This window comes from Puma concolor, chromosome B3, assembly GCF_028749965.1.
Source record: "Puma concolor isolate L17-30 chromosome B3, mPumCon1.1.hap2, whole genome shotgun sequence".
Classification (NCBI taxonomy): domain Eukaryota; kingdom Metazoa; phylum Chordata; class Mammalia; order Carnivora; family Felidae; genus Puma; species Puma concolor.
In genome coordinates, this window is record NC_141672.1 from 106,944,485 (window position 1) to 106,966,771 (window position 22,287).

At 44.2% G+C, this 22,287-nt stretch overlaps 1 protein-coding gene across 1 annotated transcript in view; it reads left to right on the forward strand.

Annotated features, from left to right (window-relative positions):
* Nucleotides 1–22,287, forward strand: part of TLN2 (talin 2) — a 438,278-nt gene that overhangs the window by 331,860 nt on the left and 84,131 nt on the right. The window contains exons 33-40 of the mRNA XM_086710846.1: nt 1,986–2,079; nt 3,976–4,065; nt 5,920–6,042; nt 7,522–7,665; nt 9,493–9,654; nt 15,752–15,892; nt 16,332–16,513; nt 17,843–17,975. Coding sequence (XP_086566972.1) covers nt 1,986–2,079; nt 3,976–4,065; nt 5,920–6,042; nt 7,522–7,665; nt 9,493–9,654; nt 15,752–15,892; nt 16,332–16,513; nt 17,843–17,975 — 1,069 coding nt within the window. The remainder of the gene's footprint in view (nt 1–1,985; nt 2,080–3,975; nt 4,066–5,919; nt 6,043–7,521; nt 7,666–9,492; nt 9,655–15,751; nt 15,893–16,331; nt 16,514–17,842; nt 17,976–22,287) is intronic.

Below are 22,287 nucleotides of genomic sequence, written 5' to 3' on the forward strand. Positions count from 1 at the left end.
TTGCCCCCCACATAAATGAATTGATGGAGTTCATCGTACAAAGACTATTTTGGGATTCCTTCGTGAGTTCAGGAATGTTTTTTTCCTCTTCCCATCCACCCTAGCTAAATTAAAAATTCAAAGCAGTATCTCCTCATCAAATAATTAAGCTGATTGCCTTTGTGCATTGGCAACATCATCTTCCATCAAATGTGTTATTCTGTGGGAAGCTGCAAAGCCAATTTAATAAAATGAGACCTCTTTTATATTAGGCCGCGTTAATGATGAACAGCAAGTGTGCTGTTTTGTTTTTGTTTGTTTTAAGTTGCGAGTTAGCTGCAGTGGTTAGTAACTATGAAGAGAATTGAGGGCCTGCCGGAGTGTAGACCAGTGATGATCCTATGGAAAAAATGGTTGTGGATCTGGCTTTGGAGGCAGATAGGCATGGGTTTGAGTGTTTTTGCTCCTTACTTGTAGCATCCCCCTAACGAAGTCTCTCCCATCTCTGTTTTTTTCGTGTCTAAAACACAGGCTATTCAATTTTAAGACTTACTTAGGATAAAAACAGTGTGTTATTGGCAAAGGGTTAGACACATAGGTCAATGAAATAGGGTCCAGAGGTAGACTCACATAAATAAGGCCCAGGGATTGTCCACAAAATTAGAAAAGCAAGGCCATGGGGCGCCTGGGTGGCGCAGTCGGTTAAGCGTCCGACTTCAGCCAGGTCACAATCTCACAGTCCGTGAGTTCGAGCCCCGCATCAGGCTCTGGGCTGATGGCTCGGATCCTGGAGCCTGTTTCCGATTCTGTGTCTCCCTCTCTCTCTGCCCCTCCCCCGTTCATGCTCTGTCTCTCTCTGTCCCAAAAATAAATAAAAACGTTGAAAAAAAAAATTAAAAAAAATTAAAAAAGAAAAGCAAGGCCATGCAGAAAGAACAGCCGTTTTCAGTGAAGGGTGCTGAAATAATTTGACTTGCATAAGCCACCCTCACCCTCACAGAAAAAGAACCTGGACCCATATTTCACACCTTATTAAAAAATTAAAATGGACCGTGACTTTGTAAATGATCCATGGCCTAACCTAGGCAGGAGGTAAGCATAGGCTGCCCGGGAGAGGTGGAATCCTTTCCAATATAGAAAAAACTCTGAGCTGCCTCTCAAGTTCTAAGAAGAATAGAAACACGTGTAAAATCACACGAGTCTTTAATTCCTGTTAATGTTAAAGAAAAGAGCTATTTTAAACAATAATTTGGGGACAGCTTCTAGGAAGTAGCAAATCATGTAGAATTTCATGGAAAGAAGAGATTTTAAAATTATAAGCACAGTTTACTATATGCCCGCTACGTTTTAAGATACATAAAACCTTCCAAATGATACAAAGACTATCCCAAATAGGCTAGCTCAGATCATCTTATTCCTTATGGGCTGCTAATGAAGGATATTTAAAACAGTGTTAATATGATTTCTTTGCTATTTGCAACTTGGTTGTAAATTCTTTCCTGTGAATATGCTAAAAGATAGTCCTACTTTCTTAAAATAACTATTAGTACCCTTTAAAGGGAAATCAAATGAATAATTACAGGCAGAGTGGGGGCACTCATTCTATCTTCCCTGGTTGTGGTTTATTTTGGTCATTCAGAGCCTTGTGGAAGAGCCCGCATGGGGACCCCATCCTTTAATTTTTTTTGAATGTTGACTAATTTTTGGGAGAGAGAGAGAGCCTGAGCAGTGAAGGGGCAGAAAGAGAGACACAGAATCCAAAGCAGGCTCCAGGCTCTAGGCTCTGAGCTGTCAGCACAGAGCCTGACGCAGGGCTCGAAACCACAAACCACGAGAGATCACTACCTGAGCCGAAGTCACACACTTAACTGACTGAGCCACCGAGGCTCCTGGGACCCCATCCTTGACAGTGATTTACTTGTATTTTTGGTGAACCAGAAAACACTGTTGGGGAAATGTTGGTATTCACAGAACAAAACAAAACCCTTTATCTGTTTGTGTCCCAGAGCTGTGACAGAGAGCATCAATCAGCTGATCACTCTGTGCACCCAGCAAGCTCCTGGCCAGAAAGAATGTGATAATGCCCTGCGGGAGCTCGAGGTAAGTCCCTGTGAAGGCTGCTGGGGATTTAAGAGGGTGTGGCTCTCTGTCCTTTCTGGAACGGGTCAGTTTCTTCTCTGTTCTTGCCTTATATCCTTCTTATAAGACTATTGGGGCCAGAGTTTCAGTCCGAGTGGGAAGGAATCAAAGTTAGATTTGGTAGGAGTATCATTTCTGCTTCCCCTTTTTCCACTAGGATGAGGGTTAATTTGTTCAAGGATTCTCTATTTCAAATAGGAAGAGGCCTGGGTGCAGGCTGAAGATGGGCACTTTCCACCTAAAAAGTTTTGGAGTTGTTACGCTGGGGCAGGTGGGAGAAACTTGGATAGATGTTCTTTTTGAGTAAAAATGACTTTCCCATTCATTTTATGTTAGTCACTGTAGGGGGCACATGAGTGGAAACCCAGAAGTAACACCTATTACAGGATCAAGGCGATGGTGGGACCCCTAGTGGCCCAGAACACAGTGTGGGTGCTCTTCAATTTATATTCAGGCTCAGGGTTTATTTATAATGGAGAATTCATGTCTGCCTGTAACATGTATGTGGGTAAATGGAAAATCAACGTGCCTACTTGTATGTAAAGCAGTCCTAAGCAGTGCACGTTATATTGAAACAGCCAAAGAGATAACTCAATAGATAGGGGTTGGTTGTACCCCATGTACCTTTAGTTTTCTGGATGATTAGCATGGGAACACCCACCATGCTTCTGCATGGTTTGATTGAGGCCCAGTCTGCTGGGGACTATAGGCCAGGGTGCACAGCTGGAGGTGAGAAGAGGCTTGTTACCACTGGCCTAAAACATTCTGAAAACAGTGGAGGCTGTTCCCTACATTGGGTAGATTACTGCCCTATCCTGGTCTGTTCACATCCACAAATAGGATATGTGAGCTGGGTCTAAGATCTGTGGGCACAGATGCAAATACTCTGTCCTTTCACTGTATCCTTGGTTGCCAAAATTAGGACTCTTTCAGGGTTGCTGTGACTAAAACAGTTTTTATTGTGTGAAGAGTGGGAGGAGGATCTTGAATGAAATGAACTTCTTTATGCTGCCCTCTTTCCTGAGATCTTTAACTTAGTAACTCAGCAGTTTCCATCATGACATCCCCAATCCTTGGTAACTCAACGATGGTGTCTTTGTTGGCTGTGCCCCCAAAGGCTGCTGGGTTCTAATGTACATTCTCCCTCGCTGGAGAGGAGGCTGGATGGCTACATCCCCATACTCGCCTCCCCTGGAAAATTCCCTCTTATGTGATTGTCGGGGATAATTACAATCTGAGAGCTAGCGAAGATTTTCAGTGGACTGGAGACAAAGGAGCAAGCCCCATACCCGGCTCCTTGATGGATACCTCAACGGGAGTGAATATTTTCTATATTTTGTGAATTAAAAATAAATGAACCATCTCAGTGGACAGTTTGGAAGGGTTACCTTCTTTCATGCCTACTCATGAAAAGCTTCCAGAACTGAAAACTAAGGGTTCTCCTCATGAAGTAGAAATGAGTTAACGTGTCCTTGAAATATAAACTCCTTGGAGTTATTCAGCAGAGAAATTGTGCTAATTGACTATTGTCGGGCATTAGCTTTTAGATTTTCTTAAGAAAAAAATCTCTCCCTTTTGTGGATACCATGCTTCTCCTCCAAATGTGTGAACAGGACACTCTCCTCTCTGTTGAAGCTAACCTGAGACATCCTCCTCCTTGCCGTCTATGTTTTTGTTGCCAGCGGAAAATCTGAAGTCACAGATAAAACCCTTTAAATTCCTTTCAAGAATCTGGAGACATGAGTGATCATGACCAGAATTCTCTGTAGGGAGGGGAAGTTGTTAGTTCATATGACGTTGGATTTCTCTTATTCTGTAACACTGGCTTGCTTTTGAAGTTGTGTTTTCCTTCTGTAGACTGTCAAGGGGATGTTGGACAATCCTAATGAACCTGTTAGTGACCTCTCTTACTTTGACTGCATTGAGAGTGTGATGGAAAACTCCAAGGTAAGGCTGTCTGTGCTGTTAACATTCCTCCTCATTGTGGGGAAAAATCTAGATGGTTTTGTATGTATCTGCCTGCAGCCACTTTGTGTGACTATATCATCATGAAGCCTCACCATGAAGCCCTTTGCTCAAATGCTTCTTAAGCTTGGCTGCGCCTCGGAATCACCTAGGGGTCTTGTTAAACACAGATTACTGGACCTTACCCCTGAGTTTCTGATTCAGTAGATCTGAGGTGGGGCTGAGATTGTGCATTTCTGACGAGTCCCCAGGTCCCTGCCAATGCGGTCCAGAAATAACACTTTGAGATACAATGGTTAGACCATATCATGGATGAGTCTTACGGTGAGTCGAATCATAGATTTCTTTCATTTGGGACCAACTTGCAGGGGAAAGCCTGTCAGTTAACCCTGGCTTTTATGAGACCCTCTTGTGTGTTCTTTTTGCCTTCCATTGATGGCATGCATTCTTGAGGGGACTGAAAAACTTGAAGTTTTGTGGAGGAGGTAGGAGGAATGGAAAATCTAAATAATACAGTCGTTTGTGTCCCCACCCCCTGCTAAACCTTAACCTTGCTCAACAGAATCTTATTTCTTAGTATTTACTTGGATATGGGTGGCAATTGCGGGTGGGGAGGCTAAATAGACTTCCCAGTGGACCAATAATGATGGCTTAAAAGGTTGAGAAACACTAACTTGTGATGGTAATACCAGAGTTGTTAAGAATGCTTCAAATCCACATTGCAGTGAAATACAAGTGAGAGAAACAGATAATGAGTAGCTGGCAATGCCAAGTTCGTGCTTGGAGCACAAGTGTGTGTTTGTCTACATCACTCTTATGTTAGCTCTGGGGACATGGCACATCTGTGTTGTGATGTCAGGACTGGCTTGCTGTGCATTGAGCTGAGACTAGAATTTGCTCCATCCAGCATCCTTTATGGAATTATGGATTGCCTAGGCAGGCTGCATATGTTTTACATACTTTGAGCCAAAGAAACTCTTCCTTAAAGAGGGATACAGGGTTATGGAAAGGAAAATAACTCATATAACAATACCTTCTAACTTCTTTGTTTTCCAGTCTTTATGTAAACTGGACTGTTTCGTATATCGAAGCATTTTTAGGGAATTTCTTTTTTTTTTTTTCATTCCACCATCTGTGACTCTGGAAAGTAGACTAGGACCTGTCCTCTTGGGGCATGATGAGGCCCAGAGAAGACAGAACACCAGATATGGGGCAGGTGTCCTGCCTCTGCCCATGTGCCTTCTGTGTGACTTTCTGTAGGATCCTTGACCTTTCTGGGTTAGATTTTAAATATTAAACTCCCTTTTATCTGTTATTTTAAAGACCTCTGGAAAAAAAATACATCAATGATTTTCAGAATAAGGGGAAATACTTAAAAAATTAGGAAATAGTCTTAGTGTTCAGATCACCCTTCTGTGTGTATGTATGTGTGTACTTTTTAACAAAAACATATTTAAATTTTGCTGTCAATAAGTAAGTAAATAATATTACCTAGAGTATGTCTTCTGCTTCCTGGGTGTGACTACCTACAGTTTACGTATCTGATTTTTATATTCTGGGAGCTAACAGTTCTCAGTTTAGACCACTAACTTGTGGCATGCCCTATATAGATTTTACTTTATTGATTCGTGTATACTAACTATGTCTCTTTGAGATGTAGGTAACTTTTAGATGAAAGGTTCATACTTTCATTTCACTTCTCTGTATGGAAGAGAAATGATAGAATTCTCTTAAATCTCCTCTTAATGTGAATAAAGAAAAATAATGGCAAATACTGTCAATGAAGTCGCCTTGAATGTTAAGCTCAGAGAGTATCACTGGTTGGTTGTTTTGTAGGTTCTGGGCGAGTCGATGGCAGGGATTTCACAGAATGCCAAGACCGGGGACCTCCCTGCCTTTGGGGAGTGTGTGGGGATTGCGTCCAAGGCCCTCTGTGGGTTGACAGAGGCTGCAGCCCAGGTAAGGGACTGGCCCCCAGGCCCTATGATGCAGGCCTTCTAGCCTTAAGGCCTATGTCCTTCGCTTGTGTCCCATGGTAGATTGTGGATACCAGGAATATCAGATGTCTAGGGTGGGGGGTGGGGGGGTGGGAATGGGGGAGCTCCAGCTGCAGGGGAGTACCAGATCCCTGTGGAGAGTGGGGCATGGGGGAGCTCCAGCCACAGCTCCTTCTCCAACTACCATCATAGAAACCATGGTAAAGGCGGAGGTTCCTGTGATGGCTGGGGCATTTAGACAAAACATCAGCCAGTTACCCCCCCCAGGAGCAGAGCATCCTGGCAAGGACAGTGAGACCCTGAACACTGCAGACCCAGCATAAGGGTTCAGAGGCCAGATTTGTGTGTGTGTGTGTGTGTGTGTGTGTGTGTGTGTGTGTGTGTGTGTGTGTAAGACCATTTTTACAGATGAGTTGTTATGAGGAGAAAACAAATGGGTATTACATAATTCACATTCTCTCTGAAGCTTTAAAAATGCAAAAATCTTAGTCATGCTCTTTTTAGGATCAGAGGGAGAAAAAAATTAGATACCATCCTGCCAAGATGTGATCGGGCATGTTCCTTGCTTTTGTTCAACTGTCCTGTGCATCTCTGATAATTATTGGGTTCATGTGACTGAAGCTTCAAAAATTGTCAGCATTTACCTTGAAGGATTTGTCACTTGACAATTACCTTGAGCCTGAAAGATTTTATTGAACCAAAGGGAAACATTCCCTACTTTGGGGGATGAGATTATCTTGCCCCTCAAATCTCACAGGAAATAACTTAAGGTTAAAATTCCTGCTCACAGATTCATTGTCTGCCTGTGATTTGACTAACCCATCCAAAGGGTTTTAAAGAGAAGACCTTCTCTTAGAGCCTCTTGTCCTCTTAGAGAGCAAATACTGCCTTTTTTTGTTTGGTTGGTTTTGGGTTTTTTTGCCCTCCTGAGCCATCCTGCGCATTCTCCTTACTTACTATTGGAAATACGGGCCTAAACACTAAGGATGCATTAGGCTGTGAGACCAGAAACTTCCGTGCAGGACAGGCTCCAGGGTTGAGTGACCTAGCAGCTTCATGTCTTTGGTCTACACCCACTTTCTTGTGCTTCTCCCATCTTCCAGTCAAAGAGTCAGCTTCACACAACACAGACTGGGTGCCCTTAGGCTCATAAGATGGCTACCAGCAGCACACAGGGCTGCCTTCATCCTTGTTCATGACCCATAGAAAAGCTTCTTTAGGCTTTCTTAGGCGCAGAGAGGTTTCGTTCCTAGAAGCCTACAGAAGACTCCTGCCACCATCGGCCCATGTATCCTTAAACCCTCACTGATGAGATTACCCTCACCACCGTGCACTAAGGAGCCCCTGAGAATGCTACATTTGCACTGCCAGGCCGTCGTCCCCTACAGGCTCATGTAGGAGCACAGACAGTCTGAGCTGTGGTTTCCTCCTCCGTTTCCAGGCTGCATACCTGGTGGGCATCTCTGATCCAAACAGCCAGGCGGGCCACCAGGGCCTTGTGGACCCCATCCAGTTTGCCAGGGCCAACCAGGCCATCCAGATGGCATGCCAGAACCTGGTGGACCCCGGCAGCAGCCCGTCACAGGTAACCACGGGGCGTGGGTGTGAGGTCTGTGAGTCCTTAAGCTGTCCTAGGTGGGTAGGAGACTGTGAGAAACGAGTAAAGAATACTGTTCTCTCGGAGCTGGCAAAGTCAGGTAAACTCAGCACTGCCAATAACAACTCAGGAGCGTGAGGGGGTAGGGGGATATTGCAAAATGTGGAGAGTGTGCCAGTGTGTCAGTGCTTTGAAACGAGGTACTGGAGGCAGGAGGAGTGAAGTAATCACTGAGAGAGTCATCAGGAGTCTCATGATTTCATTCCGGTCAGAGGACATAGGTGGAGTGCTCGTTCTGTGCTCAGCACTAGGGGTCAACACGAGGACCTGATCCCCTCTGCCCTGGCACCCACTCTTCTGGATAAAGTTTGGAAGATGGGATGGCCGGGGTGTGATGACAGCACCAGGGATGCACGGGGGAACAGGGGATGAACTCGGAGGGGCTGTCAAGGTTCATTTCACAGAGACGGTGGTACTGAGCCAGAATCCAAATCCAAAGTACACTAAGGACCCACAGAGGCATTTTAGGACTAGACCATACGTGCAACACTCCTTATTCAAGTGTCATGGAGTCCTGTTCACTTACTCAAGCTGCGTGTGCTGAAGAAACAAGGCCTGGTCTGTAGGACACCCCGAGCCAGCCTGAGAGTCCCACAGCCACTGTGAACCCTGAGACAGGCCTAGTTGAGGCTGGAGAAGGACCTACATTCAGGAGGCAATAGAGGGGTCCTCTGACCTATAGCAGGCCTGAGAGCTGGCATGGAACACATCAGGGCACCTAACCTCCCAACCTGTCTGATAAAGGTCAAAGATGTGTTACCAAACTCAGCCAAGTGGATCGGGTGATTCACAAGAGCCATTGGGGTTGGGGGTGGAGCCTGGAAGATGCCTGGCCCAGACCCCTTAATCGGGTGCCCACAGTCCACCTGTGCATGAAGAAGGAGCTATTACACCTTGATGTTTATTTTCCTCCTCTAGACCTGGGCTCCAGTGTGGTGGCCACACGCTGCTTGTGGCCATTAAGCACTCGCAACGTGGCCAGTCCAAGTTGTGATGGGCTGTAAGTGTAAAATACACACTGGAGCTTGAAACTTGGTATGACAAGATTGTAAAATCTCAAATTCTTAAATCGATTACCTGGTGAAATGAAATATTGTGCCTCTATCAAGTTAAATAAGCGACCGAAATAAATTTCTCTTGGTTTTCTCTACTTATTTTAATTTTTCTATGTTTATTTTTGAGAGAGATAGAGTGTGAGTGGGGGAGGGGCAGAGAGAGAGGGAGACACAGAATCTGAAGCAGGCTCCAGGCTCTGAGCCATTAGCACAGAGCCCAAATCGGGACTTGAACTCGTGAACTTTGAGATCATGACCTGAGCCGTAGTCAGCACTCAACCAACTGAGCCACCCAGGCACCCTTTTGCTTATTTTAATGAGGCTACTAGAAAATTTGAAATTTCACGTGTCGTTCACACTCTACTCGTGTTGGGCGGCACTGGCCTAGATCCTGGACCATTTGCCTCTTGGCTGGCCAAGGGTCATGAATCATAGCTGCCTGCATCTCCTTTAAGACTCTCTGGAGTCCAGCCCTCTCCCAGTAAGGAAGCATCACTTCCTTTCCTTTTGTTCGTTCTCTCTTGCTTAGTAGTTCTTGTCTGTCCCCTGCTTTCTTGGAGTGACTTGGGGGCGGTGGAGCTAGACGCACATGTTGGAGTTACACAGATATGGGAGCTGAAGAGGAATCCAGGGCTCCAGACCAGGGTAGACTCCTTGGCACTGAGCATGGGATGCCCCAACCCAGCTCCACACTTTGCAGGTTCTGTCCGCGGCCACAATTGTCGCCAAGCACACCTCGGCCCTGTGCAACGCCTGTCGTATCGCCTCATCCAAGACAGCCAACCCAGTGGCCAAGAGGCACTTTGTCCAGTCAGCCAAGGAAGTCGCCAACAGCACTGCCAACCTGGTGAAGACCATCAAGGTAGGTTTCAGAGCTGAGACCTTCGTGACCCCTGTGTCACCTGTTGCCGACGGAAAAGATCTTTGCAGGATTTAAGCTCTTTGTCCCCTAAGGCTTGTGTCTAGTGAAGCTTCACTCCTGATTCAAATCACTAAGGAGGAGTCCTTTACTAATGGAGATACTTATCATGAAAAACCAACAGCCTTGGTCTCAGCTAACCTTCTTGGATAATGGGGGGAGGGCGTCTCCAAATTCTGTACACGGGAAGCTTAGGGGCAGAAATCGGGAAGAGGTTGGCCGTGAGGCATTTGTTGGCACTATGCTTGAGTAGCAAATACCTTGGGTTTACTCAAACAGTAAGCTAATGTAGGGTGGTTTTGAGCTCATTTGCTGCAGGAAATTTCTGGTACAGGGTCTGCCATTTTTGGTACATCTATTGGGACCTAGAGAGAAGGTGGAGGGGAGAAGGGAATGGGAGATTGTGGGAAGTCACTTTAAAAATTCAGTTTAATCTATCCTTTGATCCCTATTCTGTTTAAAGTTGTTTAAATGCTTCAAATGGAGTACTTGATTTTTAAAATAGAACGCCCCATGTTTCTATCAAGTTCATCTTTGTGTTAAAGGCCATGGACTGGCTGGGGGAGGGGCAGGGGCCCTTGTGAGGAAGGAATTGCAGCGGCTGGCCTATAGTATTTATAGGTGGGTGATAAAGTCACAAATCCTGTCTGCCCCGAGCGGGGACCAAGCTGCAGCTGGCAGCTGCCCTTGTGGGGAAAAGAACCACAGCTGAACAGCAGACCACAGGCAAAGAGCCCAGGACCTCGCCCCCTACATCCAAACCTCCAAAGGTGGCTGTTGTGGAAGGTGAGCAACCCCCATAGGAGGTTGGGGAAGCCACTGGAGGCTTAATATTTACTTAAAGATTGTCACATTCATTGAGGGAGGGTCACCTGCTTTGTTGTTGGGCAAGCCTGGGAGTAATGGGACTTTCCCCTGTCCTCTCCAGAGGATAGGGTACCACACCCCTCATTTTCCTAGCACTACGCAGAGCCACTTTAATAACGTGGAGAAGTCCATCCACAAGCTGAGCCAGCCAGAAGCAAAGGGGAGAACACACAGCAAGCTGGCGGGGGAGAGCAGGGGGCACTTAGCCCCGTCAGCAGTTTCTTAGCTGTCTAAACAAAGAGCCTGCGTCAAAGGAAAGCCTGCCTATTTGAAGACAATAATGAGATAGGTTGGAAACAAATTAAAGCCATGACCAGGTGCCCCTGGGATCCGGGCGGCAGCTTACCTTAATTACCATCATAGTTCATAGAAACTAAGAAAGCTTACATTTTTAGCTGCTTGCTTTGTACAAAGCCTGTTTCAAGTGTTTTGTGTGTATTACTCATCAATTCATACAAATCCCCTGTGCTTGTCACCCCCATTTTACAATCAGGACACTAGGAGCTAGCAGGTTAAGTGACTTACCCAAGGTGACCCAGCCAGTAAGTGGCAGATGGGAATTGCAGCCCAGACCCGGAGCCCCTGCTCTTTCCGCTCTCGATCCTGCTCTCACCCCAGCATCCTGTTCAAATCCAGCCTAACCTGGGAAGAAACACCTTGGTGTGTTTACACTCCTTATGTGCAAATTGGGGGTGGCAGGATGAAAGACAGCAATAGAGTTGAAGGGAGTGACATCATCAGTGGTTGCTGTATGATTAACTGACTTCAGTTAAGCTTGGCCATTTTCTGATCATTAGAAAACAGTCTATATTTAGACGGACCACGGGAGGGAAAAAAGGAAGGAAACTGTTCTATAGAAATTCCTGGGAACCTTTCTTTTCTGTCTCCTCCTGGTATTAAGTCCTGACCTATCTCTGTATAAAGCATCTCTGCTAAGATCTCCTGTTCTTTTCAGATTCCCCTCACGGTGTCCAACCCTCTTTGCAATTCCCGGTGGCAAATGAGCTCTTGTGATGGCCTGAAAGATAGGCCTGTGCAGGAACATCAGAGGAGGGTACGGCGGGATCGTTAGGTGGGGAAGACGAAGGCCTCGCCTCTGTGACCTCCCTGGGATCCAGTAGCAGTGCACAAGGAACAGAAATGAACCTAATGCCCCTCAACTGGCTGAAATGTGCTTGGTTTTGCAATTCCCCCTGGGGGGACGGGGCAGGATTGGCCAGGGACAATGAGCCTTGTTTTTAATTTACTCAGAGGAAAATGGTCATGGTCATTTCACTGCAGCGCACCACACTATATACTGAATGTGGATTTCCTATTTTAAGGAAGGGTTAAGAATCCTGTCAGACAGCAAAAAAAAAAAAAAAAAAAAAAAAAAAAAAGAATATTTAATTCCCTAAAAGTTTAAGACAGCTGCCCTGGTAGCTACATTTTGCTCTGTTTTAGGCCTCCTAGTGCTTCTCTTTTTCTTTTCACCATGACAATGTGGCCAACCCGAAATCCCAGTTGCCGCACCTCTATAGGCACAAAGAAAGGAGGGGGACCCAGCCAGACAGACACTGAAGACCAGGGAACAGACCTTTGTGGTGGGTTGTCAGCACCCCAAGAATGTGTGCCCCCGGGAATCTTAAACTGCTACCAAGGGCGTTCTTTAAAATCCCAAAGCTTGGCTCAGCAAGAATACATTATCCGCACCCTCCTCCCTGGCAGGTTGCTCTAAATGCCAGACACGTTAGAAGCACACAGACCCCCTCCCCACGGTCGCTTTCTTTCCACTGGTCACCCCACAGAGGTCAGCTGCTTTTCTTTCTTCATTCAGCTCATTACCTAGTCTTAAATCACAGATGTGGAATGGAATGCTGTTTTAAATGTGCAGTCGCTCAGGTTTCGGTGCCAGGTAGAAGTTGTACGACAGCTTTTACTCTTCTGAGAAGTGAAAGCGTGGCCTTGAGTCTGACAGCGGAGTTGAAGATCAGGTTTTGCGATGAAGCATTTCCAGAATGTACCAAAGATGCCCGGTCAAGCTCTCATTAACCGATGTTGATGTTGTTGCTCATCTTTATGTTTGGATTGGTAAAGTAGGTTGCGTTGTGTTTCGTTTCGTTTTGTTTTCAGAAGAAAAAGGGAAAAACTTCGCAGGTTTCTCTTCCTCCTTATTGCCTTTGTCCAAGGTCAGGAGAGAAGGGAGGCAGGGGTCACAGGCTGTCGTTTGAGGCCTGAGCCTGGATAGCGTGCCAGTCTCTGGGTGTTGGTTTTATCATCTAGAACGTTAGGGATTTGTGATTAAGGTCCCAAATATTTAAGGTCTTAAGGTCCCTCCCAACCCCCTCAAGTCCATGAATGTTTGATTCCAGTACACATGCAGAAATTAGGTCTCCCAGACTCCTGTGAGATTTTGCTAAGAGAACATTCAGAGGAGCTGGCCCAGGGGTCAAGAATGTCCTTGTCCCAATGGGGCCTAGGCATTTGGCTCGGTGACTTCACCCCCTTCATTGTTGTGATTGGGGTACTAGACATTCTGTGACATGGAATGTCTACACGAAAACTGTCACGTCTGCCTAAAATTTCACCAGTGAGCAGATTTGCATATTCAGGTTACTTGCGTGGCTCAGCCAACCCCAGAGTGGAAGAGGCACTCAGAAATGACATAATATCTGTGTAAACCATCCTCTCTGACACTAAGTGCTACCTCCAGCGGAAATAGCTTTTCCTTTTTTTTTTTTTAATGTTTTATTTATTTTGAGAGGGTCCGAGTGGGGGAGGGGCAGAGGGAGAGCGAGGAGGACAGAGCATCTGAAGAAGCCTGCTCAGCGCTGACAGCTGTGAGCCCAGTGTGGGGCTCCAACGCATGAACCACGAGATCATGACCTGAGCCGCAGTCAGACGCTCAACCAACTGAGCCACTGAGATGCCCCTAGTTTTTCCTTTTCGAAAATGAAAAAAAAAGTGGTTGACGTAGCTTGGCCCACCGTTCCACATTATTCAAGGTCCTGTCCCATGAATAGCAGTGGGCTGCGTGATGTGTGATTTTAGTGCCCAGGCTCAAAAAATATATGTCCTTTCTTCACCTCTTGGTACAGTTTATGAAACTGCACAATTAGAAAACTGCTTCTTGGGATTTACCTCGGCTAATCATCTTTGCATTTTGAATAACAAGTTCAAGTAAAGAAAGGTTGCTGGCTTGATCAGGTGTCTGCCTTCCTAATAGGCTGAGACGATTGTGGGAGGTGGAAAAGGGGTGGGGAAAAGTGTGGGAGGTGGAAAAGGGGTGGGGAGGTAAGAACAGGACGCATGAGCATCACTGAGGGGAGGCTTGGCATCTTCCATTGAGCTAGAAGCCACATCATCCCAGCCAGAGGCGGTGGCATTGGCCACTGGTGTGGCTGGGATTTGAGTTCCTTTGACACCGAAGACCGCTTCTGCCATCTGCCTGTTACTCTGCTTGCCTGTTCTGGGGCCACTCCTGCCCGGCTCCTGCTGTGTGATACCCGCCCTGCCTCCCAGCATATCCTCAGATTGCTCTGAAGGCTGGCGGGGCCTGACTCAAGGCGTCAATGGTGTTGATAGTATAACAAGACGAGAGTAACAAGACACCATGCAGGTCACCGGTGCTAAGTCCACATTGACTGAGCACACGAGTGGCAGTTAGAACAGAGGCCATATATGTGAGCCGGCGATGTGAGCAAGCACATAGGGTTGCTCTTGGGTCTGGAAGGTTGGCAGAATTGGTGAGGTTAGAATAGGGGTCATTGCCTATGGATGAGCAGAGGCAAGGCGTGCGTGGTATTAGTAATGATGGTAAATTAGCAGGGCTCACGGGAATTCCTCTGAAAATGTTAGCATGGTGGATGCATAATTATTGTCCCCAGCAGCCAGGGCTTGATTGGAATGTAGCTGTTATTCAGAAATAGCCTTTATCGCGTACGTGCCTGTCTACTCTTGCCTTCCTGAAAAATAGAAACACTCTCGTCTCAGATCTGGTTTGTTTCATAATGCTGGTGCCTCTGTTTTTTTTTTTTTTTTGTGCACTAATTGTCCAAATTGGCTTTTATATATTGCTCATCACAGTTGAATTACAAGTTTAATTGGCCATCTAATGGAGAAATTTACGTTCTTCTACAAGTATAACTGCCTTTTCAAAAGTAACCCTTTGCCTAGAAGAAGGGATACTCTCACTGGATCACAGGCTTTCTAACAGTCTTGTTCTTCAGGAGGTAGGGTCTGGGTTTGGAGAACCTCAAATCCAAGTGTTAACCCTTTGTCAGGCAGCCTGTCACGGATCACAAACTACATTCCTGAATTCTTCTCATCTGGGCCATTAATCAGCAGTGTGACTGATGAGTCACTGCCACTTTGTTACCTGCTACTATTTTTTTAAAAAAGCTCTTGAAGCATAAGATGGATAGAAAGAAAACACATATCATAGGTACAGAGTTCAGTGAACTTAAGTCGAGTACACGTAGGGAGCTATAGCCAGAGCAAGACATAGAACGTGGCCAGCCTACAGAAGCCCTCTTTGTGCTCCTCAGTCTCATCTGCTGTGAAGGGTCACTTGATTGCTAACACCTTACATTAGTTTAACCTCTTTTGTGCTTGCACAAATGGAATCATACAGTAAGTACATTTTTGCAACTGGCCTCTGCAAATATACCTTAGTGAGATTTGCCGATGTTGTTGGAGGTAGTTCTGGTCCATTCCTTCTCATTGGATTCCGTTTTGCTCATTTCAAAATGGCGGATATAGAACCCCTACCTCCATCATTCTCTCAGGGATATTCAGGTAAAAGTTAGAAAAAGTTGAAAGTGCTATACAATGTAAAGTGTTTTTATAACTTGGGAGGGAATAGACTTAGAGTGAAAATGGAGGGAAAGAGCCCAAGGGTTATAGTCTGAAAAGTGGGGAAGAAAATGGTTCAGCTTGAAGGTCATATGAGTGGGAAATTGATGGACTTTCAGGTCAGGTGCCTTCTGAGCTACATACTAAACTTTATTTCTTATAATTGCTAATTGAGTCCCTCTGCTTGATGGCGTGATCTCTCCAATTACTTATTTAGGAATTCCCCTAACATTTTCAGTATTCCCATTAAACCACGTTCTTCCAACAGGAGATGATTACAGTGGCCACAAGCGGTTTGTGCATTTCAATGGGCTAATGTCTCTGTGTTTTCTCCCATCAGGCCCTGGATGGGGATTTCTCTGAAGACAACCGCAATAAGTGTCGCATTGCCACCGCACCCTTGATCGAAGCTGTGGAGAACCTGACAGCTTTCGCATCCAACCCTGAGTTTGTCAGCATTCCCGCCCAGATCAGCTCCGAGGTAGGGATCTTAGCAGCAAAGGTAACATTTCAGTCTGTGGCTAGTTTATGTGGCACTCAATGAGCATGAACAGTTAAGAGCTCCAAAAGCCCTGTCTTGTAGGACATTGTTGTTGTTGTCAATGATGATACATGCCCAGAGTTCATGAAACTCAAGGTATGCACATCTTAAGTGGTAATGCCTTAATTTTCTGTATTGAGAAAAATCTCTGTGCCTAAGTTTAGGGCTGATTCTTTCTTGGTATGTGCCACCCTCAAAAGTGATATTTAAGGGCAAACATGGACCCAAGTCCACACCATTCAGGCTCTGTGTGAACTAGTCTTCATGGTTTCCTAACCTCTGTGTCACTTTCTGAAGAACCCAGGTAGTGACTTGGGAAAGAACTTGTTCACTTAATCTGTGCACCCTGCCCTCTGACCCTTCTGCTGTTTGCTCTCAGGGCTCCCAGGCACAGGAACCGATCCTGGTCTCAGCCAAGACCATGCTGGAGAGCTCATCATACCTCATTCGCACTGCACGCTCACTGGCCATCAACCCCAAAGACCCGCCTACCTGGTCTGTGCTAGCCGGACATTCCCACACCGTGTCTGACTCTATCAAGAGTCTCATCACATCTATCAGGTTAGTTTCTACTCTAGAAATTGCTAGGGGCCTGCATCTGAACAGGGCAGAAAGTAGATAAATCCAATGGGACTTGGGTTTCATAGCAATGTACCTGATCATTATCATCATCTTTTCATGTATCTCTTTGGGACCAGTGGTAGCACTGTGCACAATAGCTAACTTAAACACTTATTGTATGTCAGATCTGAACATTTTACCTGTATTACCGTATTTCATCATCATAACCTTGAAAGGTAAACACTGCCATTGTCCACATTTTACTGATGAGAGAATTCAGGCAGAAAGGACTTAGGGAGTATTTTCACAGTCACCCCCAGGCCTGATGGTTCTAGTCCCAGGGCTAGCCATTGTACTACATTGTCTATACCTAGGAGCTTAGGCAGAGAACACCACTATGTATTTAGCAGGATTTGAGGTTACCTTATTTGGCTAAAGAGGCAAAAAGAATATTCCAGGTCCCATAGTAACTCTGGACATCTCTGAACTCCTTGGCAATAGAATGAACCTGAAAAATCCCCAGAGTCAATATAACATCTCTAAGTTGGCCACATACCCCATAGCATGGAATGCATCCTTTTCCTTTGGTTATACTTTGTTTTTTGATTGCTTTTGAAATTCAGCACCATGGTTCTCTTAATGCCTCACAAAGTACAATCCACTAAATATTTGAACTCCTACCACAGGACTTTGTAAATAGTATACAACATAGAGAGTATAGTATGTTTACAGTGGAAATCACACTGACCATTTTATAATACAAAGGTTTTTATTTATAATATTATTTATAGTATTAATTTATAAATATTCACGTAAGCCAGTGAAGTCCAAATTGTTGGATTAGCAGTTGTCTGTCACCAGCCTGAAATGAAGAACAGCATCCTATCCTTCTCACTAGAAACAGAGTTAGCACAGGTGTTAAATTAAGAAATGCATGGGCTATGCAGAGAGGCCTTCCCAAGCAAGAGTCAAGGATTCACTCCTTTTTTTTTTTTTTTTAATTTTTTAATGTTTATTTTTGAGAGACAGACAGGGCTTGAGTAGGGGAGGGGTAGAGAGAGGAAGACAGAGACACTGAGGCAGGCTCCAGGCTCCTAGCTGTCAGCACAGAGCCCGACGTGGGGCTTGAACTCACATACCAAGAGATCATGACCTGAGCCAAAGTCAACGCTTCACTGACTGAGCCACCCAGGTGCCCTGAGGATTCACTCCTTAAATAAAGCAATCAAATGTGGTAGAAGGTAGACAGGGCTCCTGCCCCAGCAGTGTTGCTGCAAGTTGTGGGACTTGAACCCCAAGGAACTATTGGACTTGCCCTGTCTCTTCCAGGGACAAGGCCCCTGGACAGAGAGAGTGTGACTACTCCATCGATGGCATCAACCGGTGCATCCGCGACATTGAGCAGGCCTCGCTGGCAGCTGTCAGCCAGAGCTTGGCCACAAGGGATGACATCTCCGTGGAGGTAGGCCGGGGCTCTGTGGCTGGATCCGAGGCCTCTGGGGATGGGGAGTGGGACCAAACGCATTTTTGATGCTGGCATTTCATCACTGAAGCACCTTCCCCTGGAACGAACCTAGGAAGTTTTTGGATGGTTTGGTGAAGGAACACATGTACTGCTGGAGTGGAAATTACAAATAGGGCTGAAATTTGGGGGAAAATGATTAATGTCGGATAAGAGTATATCAGTAAGGTGAGGTGACAATATTCGGTTTAACGCATCAGTAGAGCAGGCCAAAGTAGGTGAATTTGGATGTTTCCCTGTCCTGTGTTATCAATGTACTTCTTAACTACCAGGCATATTTAGCATTAAACTCTACACATGTGGTCCTTTTAGAGATCAAGGATTCTGCCCTCAGTTACCCATTATCCCATTGTTGGGATCCTTCTGCCTTTTTTGTGTGTGTATAGCTTTTGTGCTCGTTTCTATTAATTTCCTTTATGCCTGCAATTTTTTTTTTTTTAATTTAAATTCAAGTTAGTTAACATACAGTGTAGTCTTGGCTTCGGGAATAGAACCCTGTGATTGATCGCTGGGCTTGAAAAAAGCATAGAGGACAGCAGAGAATCTATTGCTACAGAGATCAAGGGACTAAGAAATAGTCATGAGGAGCTAAAAAATGCTATAAATGAAGGGCAAAATAAAATGAAGGTGGCCATAGCACGGATTGAAGAGGCAGAGGAGAGAATAGGTGAATTAGAAGATAAAATGATGGAAAAAGAGGAAGCTGAGAAAAAGAGACATAAAAAAGGAGTATGAGGGGAGAATTAGAGAACTAAGTGATGCAATCAAATAGAACAATATCTGTATCATAGGAATTCCAGAAGAAGAAGAGAGAGAGAAAGGGGCTGAAGGTGTACTTGAACAAATCATAGCTGAGAACTTCCCTGATTTGGGGAAGGAAAAAGGCATTGAAATCCAAGAGGCACAGAGAACTCCCTTCAGACATAACTTGAATCGATCTTCTGCACTACACATCATCGTGAAACTGGCAACATACAAGGATTAAGAGAAAATTCTGAATGCAGCTAGGGATAAACAGGCTCTAACTTACAAAGGTAGACACGTAAGAATAGTAGCAGACCTGCCTCCTGTAACTTGGAAGGCCAGAAAGAAATGGCAGGAAATCTTCAATGTGATGAACAAAAAAAAAATATGTAGGCAAGAATCCTTTATCCAGCAAGTCTGTCATTCAGAATAGAAGGAGAGATGAAGGCTTTCCCAAACAAACAAAAACTGAAGGAATTCATCACGCTAAACCAGCCCTACAAGAGATCCTAAGGGGGAATTCTGTGAATGAAATGTTGCAAGGACCACAAAGTACCAGAGACATCACTATGAGCATGAAACCTACAGACATCACAGTGACTCTAAACGCCTATCTTTCTATAATAACACTGAGTGTAAATGGACTAAATGCTCCAACCAAAAGACATAGGGTATCAGAATGGATTAAAAAAACAAGACCCATGTATTTGCTGTCTACAAGAGACTCGTTTTAGACCAGAGGACACCTTGAGATTGAAAGTGAGGGAATGGAGAACCATCTATCATGCTACTGAAAGTCAAAAGAAAGCTGGAGTAGCCATACTTCTATCAGACAAACTAAACTTTAAATTAAAGGCTGTTACAAGAGATGAAGAAGGGCATTATATCATAATTATAGGGTCTCTCCATCAGGAAGAGCTAACAATTATAAATGTCTATGTGCCGAATACGGGAGCCCCCAAATATATAAAACAATCACAAACATAAACAAGCTTATTGATAAGAATGTGGTAATTGCAGGGGACTTTAATACCCTACTTACAACAATGGATAGATCATCTAGACACAGGATCAATAAGGAAACAAGGGCCCTGAATGATACATTGGTTCAGATGGACTTGACAGATATATTTAGAGCTCTGCATCCCAAAGCAACAGAAGGTACTTTCTTCTCGAGTGCACATGGAACATTCTCCAAGATAGATCACCTACTGGGTCACAAAACAGCCCTTGATAAGTATACAAAAATTGAGATCATACCATGCGTACTTTCGGACCACAATGCTATAAAGCTTGAAATCAACCACAGGAAAAAGTCTAGAAAATCTTCAAAAGCATGGAGGTTAAAGAACACCCTACTATAGAATGAATGGGTCAACCAGGCAATTAGAGAAGAAATTTAAAAATATATGGAAACAAATGAAAATGAAAATACAACAATCCAAACTCTTTGGATGCAGCAAAGGCAATCCTGAGAGGAAAATACATTGCAATCCAGGCCTATCTCAAGAAACAAGAAAAATCCCAAATACAAAATCTAACAGCACACCTAAAGGAAATAGAAGCATAATGGCAAAGACACCCCAAACCCAGCAGAAGAAGAGAAATAATAAAGATCAGAGCAGAAATAAACACTATAGAATCTAAAAAAACAGTAGAGCATATCAATGAAACCAAGAGTTGGTTTTTTGAAAAAATAAACAAAATTGATAAACCTTTCGCCAGGCTTCTCAAAAAGAAAAGGGAGATGACCCAAATAGATAAAATCATGAATGAAAATGGAATTATTAGAACCAATCCCTCAGAAATACAAGCAATTATCAGGGAATACTATTAAAAATTATATGCCAACAAACTGGACAACCTGGAAGAAATGGACAAATTCCTAAACACCCACACACTCCCAAACTCAAACAGGAAGAAATAGAAAACTTGAACAGATTCATAACAAGCAAAGAAACTGAATCAGTTATCAAAAACCCCCAGCAAATAAGAGTCCAGGACCAGATGGCTTCCCAGGGGAGTTCTACCAGACGTTGAAAGCAGAGATAATACCTATCCTCTCAAGGTGTTCCAAAAAATAGAAAGGGAAGGAAAACTTCCAGACTCATTCTATGAAGCCAACATTACTTTGATTCCTAAGCCAGACAGAGACCTGGCAAAAAAAGAGAACTATAGGCCAATATCCCTGATGAATATGGATGCAAAAATTCTCAACAAGATACTAGCAAATCAAATTCGACAGCATATAAAAAGAATTATTCACCATGGTCAAGTGGGATTCATTCCTGGGCTGCAGGGCTGGTTCAACATTCGCAAATCAATCAGTGTGATACATCACATTAATAAAAGAAAAGAGCCATATGATCCTGTCCATGCAGAAAAAGCATTTGACAAAATTCAGCATCCTTTCTTACTAAAAACCCTCAAAAAAGTGGGGATAGAAGGAACATACTTAAACATCATAAAAGCCACTTATGAAAAGCCCACAGCTAACATCATCCTCAACAGGTAAAAACTGAGAGCTTTCCCCCTGAGATCAGGAACACGACAGGGATGCCCACTCTCACCGCTGTTGTTTAACATAGTGCTGGAAGTTCTAGCATCAGCAATCAGACAACAAAAGGAAATCAAACATCAAAATTGGCAAAGTTGAAGTCAAGCTTTCACTTTTTGCAGATGACATGCTATTATACATGGAAAATCCGATAGACTCTACCAAAAGTCTGCTAGACCTGATACATGAATTCAGCAAAGTTTCAAGATACAATATCAATGTATAGAAATCAGTTGCTTTCTTATACACTAATAATGAAGCAACAGAAAGACAAAGAAACTGATCCCATTCACAATTGGACCAAGAATCATAAAATACCTAGGAATAAACCTAACCAAAGATGTAAAAGATCTGTATGCTGAAAACTATAGAAAGCTTATGAAGGAAATTGAAGAAGATACAAAGAAATGGAAAAACATTCCATGCTCATGGATTGGAAGAATAAATATTGTTAAAATGTCAATACTACCCAAAGCTATCTACACATTCAATGCAATCCCAATCAAAATTGCACCAGCATTCTTCTCGAAGCTAGAACAAGCAATCCTAAAATTTGTATGGAACCACAAAAGGCCCAAATAACCAAAGTGATATTGAAGAAGAAGACCAAAGCAGGAGGCATCACAATCCCAGACTTTAGCCTCTACTACAAAGCTGTCATCATCAAGACAGCATGGTATTGGCACAAAAACAGACACACAGACTAATGGAATAGAATAGAGACTCCAGAATTGGACCCACAAAAGTATGGCCAACTAATCTTTGACAAAGCAGGAAAGGATATCCAATGGAAAGAAGACAGTCTCTTTAACAAATGGTGCTGGGAGAACTGGATTATCAACATGCAGAAGAATGAAACTAGACCACTTTCTTATACCGTTCACAAAAATAAACTCAAAATGGATGAAGGACCTGAATGTGAGACAGGAAACCATCAAAACCCTAGAGGAG